The 11,263-nt window shown below is 41.8% G+C and overlaps 1 protein-coding gene across 1 annotated transcript; it reads right to left on the reverse strand.

Annotated features, from left to right (window-relative positions):
* Window positions 1-1,048: 1,048 nt before the first annotated feature.
* Window positions 1,049-3,640, reverse strand: LOC104541656 (catenin alpha-1-like; the record flags this gene model as incomplete). Its single annotated transcript, XM_010185766.1, has 2 exons — window positions 3,523-3,640; window positions 1,049-1,244 (listed from the first exon to the last, which is right to left on the reverse strand). Coding segments are annotated over exons 1-2 (301 nt in total), but the record flags the coding sequence as incomplete, so codon positions are not given.
* Between the last annotated feature and the right edge of the window lie 7,623 nt (window positions 3,641-11,263).

Below are 11,263 nucleotides of genomic sequence, written 5' to 3' on the forward strand. Positions count from 1 at the left end.
CCTAACGTTCTGTGATTCTGTGACTCTGTGTAATGGAAGTTCTCAAACCCAAGGACCAAGTACAGCTCCCTCACTCACTAATACCACTAGGAGTCATTTGAAGGTACTCACAGATGAGCTCTGACTCAATTCTGAGCAGCAATCAAGCAAGCACCAAGAATTAAAGGCTTGAAGACCAATGGTTCTCTTTTGCTGTTGTTTGTTGCTGTTAAATTAAGCCAACTCAATTAGCCCCTTATATTGCAGCCCTCTTATGTTGATCTTTCTTTGGTCTGTCAACCAGGCTCATCCAGAACTTAGAACCATTTTCAACTAATATTTCATCACTGTGCAACTTCAGCTACAAACAAGTAATTAATGCTAATGAGTTTTCCTTTTTTTGCAGTAACAGCCGCCACCATTAATGCCAGTTGACTGGGCTTCACTGAAGCATAGAAAAGGCTCATGACTGGAAGAATGATAAATGATTTATGAGCAACAATATTTACTAGTGCATATTTTAGACTAAGCCAGCTCCATAGGCTTTTCTTGCAGGTTTTCTCCAAGAAAAGTTAAAAAGAAAATGATAAAAATCAACACTAGATGTGGAGGAGGAAGCCTGGAATATTTAATCAAGGTCCTCGCATTCTGTTTGTTGCTGTTTACACTTTGCATATTCGAGACACGCAGCTCTGTCAAGCCAACACTTGGCTCTTCCTCCTACAATGCTGTTTTGTATACATTCAAAAACTGAAGAAGTTATTGACATCTTTGAGACACAGTTACATAACACTTATGGCGGGGGGCCGAGGTTCACTTTTTAGCCTAAACTGAGTTATAAACGCTCTTCAAAGAATGAGTCTTTCCTTCTCAATCTCAACTTGGGACATCCAGTTTCCAGATCTGCCAAGTTCATATTATTCCTCAATAAAGGCAGCAAGACAATCCGAGAATCTATGCAAGCGGAGAGGCACAGTCACCAGCATTAACAGTAAAAGGGAAACAGGAACAGTCCTTCTCACTCTGGAAAACCATACTCTTTACAAGCTATAAGTTACAGAGCTCTTACCTTGCTTACGAACATCTTCAACAGCTGCTACCAGCTCCTCTTTAAGGAACTGGCTCTCTTTCGCAATTTTGTCTCCTTTCTCCAGGAAATTCTCTGTTGCTTGTTCAACTGAAGCAGCCAAAACATGGGCCTTTTTAGAACGCCCTCGCTTTTTATTAGAGGGGCCCTTGTTGCTAGTGTTAACCAGTGTTGTTACCTAAAAGCATAAATAGAGGGGAAAAGAAACAAAAACCAAAAAATGTGAAACAAATTAGAAGCCTATCAATTTGACAGCAAGGTCATGTGTAATTTTTTTTTCTAGACAGCATATTGCTAATACCTGCACCACTGCCAGCTTCAAAGGTTAAATTCACAAACAAGTGTTTTTCACATCTCTTTAAACATTACCATGCTTCTTGATTCCTTAGATGAGCATTATAAATTCAGCTAAACTGCTTGGAGATTTTTCTTATCAGCAGCAGACCTGAAAATTTGATTTTAAGAATCAAGATCTATTTGTATTTCTGATAAACTGCCATCTCAGTAACAAGCCAGAACTATTTGGCATCATATAAAAAGAAACCAAGTTGGGGATAATTAGTTTAGGATAGCTCTCCAGGCATAAAAGACCCCAAACAATGTTGAAGACATTATCTACAGAATCTAGCAACACAGTATCTTTTCAGCCCAAAACAGTGCTAGAGCCAATGGACTAAATGCAGAACAAAGGACTTCCTAGAGCTTATTATTCCCCAAAACAAGTAAAACTCAACTCTCTCAATCCTCCTACAATCAACAAATATTTCCAGGTTTCATGTTTCAGAGTAAAACCGTGCTAGAAGCTGGTGGTCACCAGCAGCCAGATGAGCACCAGGTACTCCATTAGCTCAGGATCAGGATCCATTCCCTTCAATCAAATGCAGACAGATATCACAAAATCCAGGCACGCTTTTCCTTTTGTCTTTTCTTTCCTGCGCCACCCCCCTCCTTTCCTTTTTCTTAAGTGTAGGAAAATGCACACAAAGCTACTTCAGAGGGACATTAAATTACAATACTAAAAATATTACTGCTCTGGAAAGCCCAAGGACTGCTGACATAAAGGTCTTCAGAGCTGAATTCATCTTCTCTGTAGGTTGATTCAGAGAGGGAAAGCCATCAGCTGGGAATACTGCTGCCAGTTAATGGGGAGCATTTGTACCGGGTAGTCTCAGTTCATCATGTACTACAAATACACAAGTGGCAACAAGGCAACTTACTCCACTTTCCTCTCTGTATTTTGCTAGTCACATCATTCAAAAAATTTGGGACTGCCATTACAGTCCGTTGCGCTACTTGAGGAATAAGTTACACACACTGGACCAAAAGGTGCTATACACAAGTTTGCTCAGTTAAGTTTGCCAAATTAGGACAATTTCTCTTAAGAAAAGACTCCATCAGTAACTGGCGAAAAAGCTTATAGTAAATCATCCAACTGCCCATCTGAGCATCCAGAGGGAACAAATGGCAGGTTCCTTCGGAGGTACAGACAGCAGCTTAGCAATTAAAGGGATGTTAATACTGGAAACAGAACTTATCATCCATGCTTAGCAGGAGTTGTGTCCAGTTCATACTGTCATTTTAAAATTTTCCTATTTCAGGAAAAAAACGCTTGAAAAGATGAATTAACCATCTCCAGTGCAGTCTCTTCCAAGAATATTAAAAATACCCAGTATGTGTAACTTAAATTTACAAGCCTTACTCTAGCTTTCCTACATTCTTCTGTGCACTTCATTGGGCAATACAGTCTATGTAGAAATAAGCTTTTATTCACAAATCCAGCATAAAGCGTAGGCAGAAATTAAAGGAAATCATGTACGTCTTGTAAAAGATATAATGAAACGGTAACAAATAGCGCCATAAATCCATACTTCTCAGGTGGAACTTGCTTAGGAGGGGTCAATAATCTATTTGTAACACAAGGCTGTTCTAGACAGGTTGCAGACATCCCCCACCACGCATTTCACCATTTACCTGAACATCCTTCCTAAGGGATCTCTAAACACAGACAGTCTCGAAGAAAACTCATGAGACCCTACTTCCGGCAAGCACTAATGGCTTCGTTGCAAGGGACTTCTGTCCCTCCCGAATACTAGTTTCTAAACGATATGTAGCACAGCTTTTTAAGGACTCAACAAATAAAGCAGCACACCATGCAAAATACAGATGGGAAACAGCACAGCAGCAATGGAACATTAGTTACTAACACGTATTTCTGCACTTCTCACTAATACTGTGTCTTGTTAGGCACTGAAGAACAGTCTTTGTAGACTCATGCCCAATACCTCTGTTACAAAAAAACTGAACAAATAAGTTGTACTTTTTTTTTCCCTCCCATATAGTTTTGTAGTGTTTTTATTTCCGGAATTTAAGCTTTGAAAGTTACTTAATTGAAATTATACATCAAAACAGGTAATAATTGTTATGAAGGTTTTTTCAGCCCCCCTTTTATTTCCTACCTGTGTAACGAGAGGCTCAAGTAGTCTTTCAACTGCCAGTGTTCTTATCTCCAAGCTTTTGGGGTCCCATTTGAAGTTAACGTTGCCTGCAGTAACAGCAGTCATTTCTAGAAGAAGAAAAGAGCTATATTAATGCAACTATATTTTTTAATTAATGCTGTTGGAATGTATTTTTAAAATAAATTAAAATGGAGGCTATTAAACACACAACATGGCCACTCAGTGTAAGGTTATACTGTCTCCAGAAGTATCAGTTTTGGTTCAACAGGTTACAGTTTTAAAAAATTGCTTGTTATGGCAAGATACAGACCTTACCTGCACGTTTTGTTTATTTAGAAAATAAAACCAAACAAGCAAAACCACACCAAAACCTAGCCAAAAGCCATGATATTTTACCAGAGCAATGACAAGATAGGCAATGTTTGGTTTACTCAGCAGCAGACCCAAAGCAATGAAAAAGGACCTCACAGGTAATGAGGCACACTACCCACAAAGCTGAAGGCTAAGCAAATGACCCCTTCCCAATTTCTGCTGCCTCCCCCAGGGCCGGCTGTCCTGTGCTCCCAGACTGGCTTTGAGACACAGCCCAAGGTCTTGGAGGAGCAGAATCACAGAACGTTAGGGACTGGAAGGGACCTCAAAAGCTCATCCAGTCCAATCCCCCTGCTGGAGCAGGAACACCCAGATGAGGTTACACAGGAAGGCGTCCAGGCAGGTTTTGAATGTCTGCAGAGAAGGAGACTCCACAGCCTCTCTGGGCAGCCTGGTCCAGTGCTCTGTTACCCTCACTGAGAAGTTTCTTCTCAAATTTAAGAAGGGAGCACCCAGACTTCAACAGCACGACAAAGCTTTGTCAAACCAGGAGCCAGGTTCTAACTCAACTCATTCAACCTATTCAGTCATCCAATTCACCTTTTGGACACATAAAGCTAAAATAGAGCATAAAAGCCTTATAGAGCCAGAAAAAAATCAGTTGGTTCATATTTAACAGCTTATATATCTACTACACTTCCCCATAACATTTACATAGAAGGAAAAAGCAGACTTGCATGAAGAGGTCTGTTAAAACCTGTCACTGTGCCATTCTTTCCCGTTACAGCTTCATATTGACATCCCAATGGAACAGCAAACACAATTATGGGAAAAGTTTAGTGAGACTACTAGAACACCTCAGTTTTTGAAAACAGTAGTCTGGAAAAAAAAATAATAATTAACTACATCACTAGATTAACACTGCAATGCTGTACGGTACAACAAAGGAATAACCAGAATGATAATTTCAGTAAAAAATTGAGTTAAAGTATTTACAGATCTATAAAACTAGTTCATACTACTTTGGACTTAATAGATTCCAGCTCTTTCTACTTTGGGATACCTTCAAAATTCAAGATCAGGCTAATATTTTTAACTTCATGTTCTTAAAACAGTCAGGAGAAGAAATACATTTCCCAAGTCTCCTTCCACCCCTTTCCCTAAGCACCCACTGTTGAAGTGGTAAAGAGTTTATTAGCCGTTATTTTTAAATCTTACTCTGGACAGGGCATTGCCTGCATAGCATCTCAGCAGACAGATTTCTGTGACAGTGCCAGATGTCCCCAAGCTGCCAGACAAGCACAATGTCCTATTATTTTTAAGAAGCAGGAGGCAAAGCACTAATTTTGGTAACCAACGATGTTTACAACACATACCAACAACTAACCGTTTTATACCAACACTGACAGTTAAACATGCAGAAACACAGCAGATGTGGTGGACTTGCTTCCCATTGAAGAATAAAATCTCTTGGGCGCTCAGGAAGCTGAGTCTTAGAGGGCATAAGGAAAGGCTTAGCATCACCTGGCTTCAGTCAACAGCACCTTCATAGCAGGCCGATCCCGAGACAGTACATAGGCTCCCTCACACCACGGACATGATACAATAGATTAAGTACTTGGTACACTATTGAAAACGTCGTCTTTGCCCTAAAAAAACCTACACACTGTCATACACAGAAGTACAACTTTGTAAGGTGCAAAGCAAGAATATTCACCTAACCTGCATTCAGCGTTTCACTTACGCCCACACTCCAAGTGCCCACACAGCTGCAGAGAAAGAAAACATAAAAAGCTGAAAGCTTAACAAAAAAGAAAATAGGAAGAAGCTGATCCATACTAGCATACATATAACATTTCTGATGGTTTGAAATCAAAAAGCTTGAAGGTGCAGCTGAAGGGTGCCAGCTCTTTCAGCAGCAGGCATGACAGGCTGCAGCTCCAGAGACCCGCAGTGAGCTGACCGCAGGAGGGTGAAGGATGCCCACCTCTTCTTCCTCACCCTTCCTCTGACACATATCACTAAGTCCTGTGAACTCACAAACCAGTCTTCTCTCCCAGTCACCCCTGGTTTATCTTCTGGTTCAGCTTTGCACCAGTTGTGCCAGGGCTCAGATGCTGGCACAGGACAAGCTGTGAAAAGTCCTTCACTCACGCATACATACCCCCAGGTAACATCCTATCTTCAAGCAAGGAATTTCACTGTTTTATTGCCTCCTGATTAGCTCAGTGTGAATGCTTCCTAAGTAAGAAGCCAAGAAAAATGCTCTGAAAGCCTTCATGGTTTCTGAGAAACATACCCAAGGCTCTGGAAAGCCCATCAGGTTTCTAAGTAAAAGCTGCTTCTATATATTTAATGTTGTTATGCCTCTCACAGAAACAAAGTACAGGACAAGGTAACCATGAGAAGATATATTAATTGTGTTAGTAGGATAATGAAGGCAATTCATCCGAAAACACTTTCATATGATAGGTCATGAATTGGCCAAAAGTAATGGTCTATAAAACCACTTAGTATGAACTTTATTGAAATTTATCTAAAAAGCAAGGGTTGCTATCAAATGCACTGCTTGGCAGCAATGACTTGGGTATCATTTGTACACTGTAGTAGATGTTTAATCAATTAAATATTTGTGAAGAATACAGTAACAGGCTATAGCTTACACACGCATTTGTGAATGGGGTGGGTTTAGGGGATCAAAGGACAACAGCCAGGGCTGCACTTTCACCACAAGAAAGCTCTGATTCTATGGGACCTGTCTTGTTCTTGTGACTGCTCAAGATTTTGCTTTATTAAATTCAAATATTGTAACAGGCAGTAAACCAAGCCAGAGGACATTGTGGCAGAGCACTTAATACTTGGCTTTTGGAGAGCACACAATGATTCCCATGACACCTGCAATAACTGAAACATACCAAATGAAGAGGACATCCTCTGGAAGACAGACCCAAGCTGCAGGCCAGTGCATCACTGGTTTCAGAGCTGGGACAACCCAGCTGATATGGAAACAGGTTCTCCATGCCACAGACCCACCACGCACAGGACATACAGCAACACACACACTCAAAGCAGGAATTTCAAGGACAAAGCAGCACAGACCACACAGCGAAAGAGAGCAAGTAACGTTGAGTCTGAAGCGCTGGAATCTATAGAAAGGCACCACCACACATGGAGCTGTGGTTGCCCAGCCTGTGGTTTCATAAGCAGCAGAAAAGCTAATTAAAAACCAACGTTCATCCTCCCACACCCCTCCAGGAACTCATTCTCGTCTTCACATCACACTCGCTCTGTACTGGCACAACTTTCCCCACGGCTGAGCGATTAACCAGATGGGGAAGAACTGATTTGGCTGGAAGGAAAGAAATCCACTTTTGCAGGGTGGGCTGAGATTCCCATCTGGTTCACCGTGCCACCACAGACAGCACTGCAAGCAGAACCAGCAACAGTGAGAGGAGATGGCTACCTCACCTGGCACCACTGGCATAGCCCTTCAGGTGGAAACATTGGGCAAAGTTAGATGCCAAAGCCAAGTTGAACCAGGCACCACTGAAAACAGAGTATCAAGCATAGCCACTGCAGAGAGCAGGAACACCCTCCCAGCACATCTAATGCTCTGATACACGAAGACCCAACCTTAAACCATGCTCATATCCTGGCATGTAAATGCTTCCGGTTATTATACTGGTAATGATGGTGCTCGATATTGTCATAGATGGTTCAAGACTAATGCAGTTAGATGTTACTGGGATTTAGTGCACTTGCAAGGGTGCGGAAAGAAAAGGAGCTGAAAAGGAGCCTCTTCCAGACTTCCCTGTTGCTTCCAGAAACCACAATTTCCAGTTAACAAGCAGCTCTGCAAGCAAAGCCATCCTAGGACAACTTGTCCCTTGCTTTATACAAAGAATCAAGATCTCAGCAACAGCTAAAGCTGAAAAAGAGGTTTCTGATACACTTTAGACTATTTTAACCAAACCCTGCCACAGTCCTACCTCTCCTTCCTCTGTCACAAATTTGCCTTCAACAGGCACCCACACGCACACACCTGACGTGCTGATCCACTTCAGGGAGCTAAAATGTCTCCAAGTAAGTTGCTATAAAAATTACCTTGCCACCTTACTTTCCTGAAGGAGGTGGGACTGTACATGGAAGAGAATGGGACTGGAGCAGCACTGAGATGAGCTCTGCCCCTGAACTGCACCCCAGGGCAGGTCCCAGCCCTGTTCAGGAGAGGCGAGGGCACAGACCTGCACAGAAGGATGCACTGAACTGCTGGGACTGCAGGTACACACCATATGGCCTGCCATAAACGCACTGAAGGTGATATGAGTACAATGCTCTTTCTAAAAGCCACAACTAAAGGTTGTAGTGTGTCCAAAACCTGGTAATTCAAGGTTTTAAGAATAACTTCAGACACCTACTTCCAGAATGCCAGCATACAAATAGTTTTAAACTTCAGCACGCATAGGAAAACGGCTCTGCGGCTTCCTTGCAGAAGTGTCCTGAAGGCACCCAAGGCTTTTCCAAAAGCCTATGAAGAGCGTTATTTCAACAGCAAGCTCGGCACACCAACAGAATCATGGACAGGCCTAGTGCTCACAGTCCTGTTTTTCCAGGTTGCACTCCCACACGCAGCCAAAGGCAGTGCTGGCTGGATCTCAGGCACTATTGAGCCAATAAGTTCAACCTGCTCTATACCAGGAGATCCTGCAGCTTCCCGACCTCCAGACCAGAGCAAATCTCTTTTGGTTACACAGCAGAAGATGTAACTGCCCATCTGCTTTGCTGCAACTTAAGTCCTACCACTTTGTGCTACCTGAATAATCCTTTACATGCTGTCTTCTATCAGTCTTCAAAATTTAACTAGCCTGACAGGCTGCTTTCTAAATGCTTTTAACTACACTCATTGAACTCCTATGGTTTTTCTTAGGGAAGACTGTATTTAAACAGTGGTCTTACTAGCACAGCTTGGGGAGCTAACCTGGGCCAAGCACAATAGACCACTCACTGAATCTGAGCATTATGCAATCCAAAAAAACTTAACAAAAAAAGCACAGTACAAGAACATCTTATACCTGGGAGGATGTTTTCCATTTTAACACCCTTCCTGCTACCCACCAAGTTGTTACCAATTTTGTGCAGCTGACTGTGCCCAGGCACAGTAAGATGTACAGAGAATGAACCAGCTTGCCTGCTTCCAAGAGAATCCTTTTGGTTTGGTTTGTTAGCCAAGTACCTAACCCATCCGATAAGCAGCAGGGAGCCTTTACCCCTTCAGAAGGACAAGAGAGAGGAGAAAAAGATCTGTAGGAATTGGGTATCTAACATACACCATTAACACAAATCTTCTGAACATTTTTGGTTTGAATGAGGTTAACACACACATCATCTTAAACTTAGCTCACATGCAGGGGTTTCATCACACCCCACTGACAGTTCACAACTGTTTTTCCTATAACCAAGAGTATCCAAAAAATGAAAATAAAAACAAATTAAAAAAACCAACCACCCCACATACCACCACCAAGTCTCATTCTTTCCTCTTTCCCCCACAGACTCCAAATGTATTTGTCTGCCTTATGCCACAAATAAAGCACTACTCCTTCTTAGCAGCTGAATAGCTGCTAGTCAAGGACGTTTGGTATACATTATGCTTTTCATCGAGGATTTATGCACGTCTGATTTAAGCTGTTTTAATTTAACGCTAAGAATACACAACTAAGAACAGATAGTCATCCTCTTCTAACATAGCCTTCGAGTGTCATCTGCTCAGCTATCAAATCTTCTCCTCCACCATACATGCCATGAAGGTACTACCTGCTTAGAAATCCTTACTACTAGAATTTCACAGTATGAAATATGAAAACAAACTGAGATGTTGCATATTATTTGATTCACAAAACACTTCTGTCATTTGAGTGTATTCAACACTACTATACACATTTTCACAGACTATAACCAGCCAAGTAAAAAGAAGAAATTCCAGTTCAGATAGGCCTGTTTCTCACCAATACCATCCCAGATCCAGCCTTTACCATCTCTGTTTTCATGCCTTTTTCTCTCTCTTTCTCTTCCGGAGAAGGCCTATAGAGAAGCATCTGAAACCACTCATCAGAAAGGCTCGCACAGCCAGTAACAAACAAATGTTTCTCTACTTCTCCATTTATTTATCAAATTTTTAGAGCTTGCTACTGAGTTAAAAGACACAACCTAACCTGGTGTCCTTACAAAAATGAATGCATTTTGTAACTCTCTCGTCTCTTCTACAAGGGTTATCTGCTGCCTTGTCACCAAGGCCAGCAGCATGCCACAAAGAGCTCGTCACCTTTTCCCATCTGGAAGCACAACCCACCCTATACCATGCACCATGACAGGAAAGCAGGCATGGGGCATATCACCAGATTGAGATGCACCACACTTGCCAAAGCAGTAGGCGCTATCTCCTAACAGCTTCCCAACTGCTACAGTACCACAGATTCAAGTAACTTATTTTCATTCTCAAAACAGGAAGGCACTCTGTAACAACAGATTTTCACATCTTCATTTTGGTCTAGCTATCATTAAGGGGATGGAAGGCATGTTCTGCACAGGCAGCTTCATCGTGGTGTTCCTGGGACCACAGGAGTCATTTCACTCCTACAAATGAACCGTTTTTTGGAGATGCCAGTGCTAACAGCAGTCTCTTGCTCATTTTATTTTTGCCAGGATTGTTTTGCCTCAAAGGAGCTTAAAAGGAGGTGCATGCCAAGCCAATTCACAGCAGGCACGGGCAATTAGTGGTTTATTTATGTCATACTAAGGCTCAAGTTCATGGATGACACCCTAAAAGAATGCAAGAAGCAAACTCATGCTTATATCCATTTAACTGTCCAGACAGATATCCCAGTATGTCCCAACAAGTGACTAATTTATTCCTGCACAGTTTTCAGTTTCCAAAACTCAATATTCCTGGTACATAATGGAAACTGGTGCTTTTTCTAAACATATGTTTTCTAAAGGACAAATACTTTTTTCTTCTTGGAAAAAAGCATCATGAGTAGTGAGCTACTACTATTAATAATAAATCCACTCATTCAGTCTTCACAATAACGTTGATGCATTTTATGCTGAAGACCTGCAATATTAACACCATGAAAGATAGCTTCCTAAATCAGAACAAGTAACCACTAGATTTTTAACTGCTGTATTTGGATCAGGACTGTGACACTCTGGCCACGCAGAAGGGCAACGCACTCATATCTTAAGCAAAAAGAAAGAACTGCCAACTAACTTATTCCTGCAGTGATGATAACTTCAAATTTCCAAAGTCCAGCCCTCTCTCAGCCACATTTCTCACATTTAAGCCTCTATGGACAGGACTTTCAAATACAACAAGGGGACTCAGCCTCGAGAGGGGATATCAGAGCCCAGGTGAGACTTGTGCATCTGCTGA

This window comes from Mesitornis unicolor, unplaced genomic scaffold (assembly GCF_000695765.1).
Source record: "Mesitornis unicolor isolate BGI_N332 unplaced genomic scaffold, ASM69576v1 scaffold50965, whole genome shotgun sequence".
NCBI classification, from domain to species: Eukaryota; Metazoa; Chordata; class Aves; order Mesitornithiformes; family Mesitornithidae; genus Mesitornis; species Mesitornis unicolor.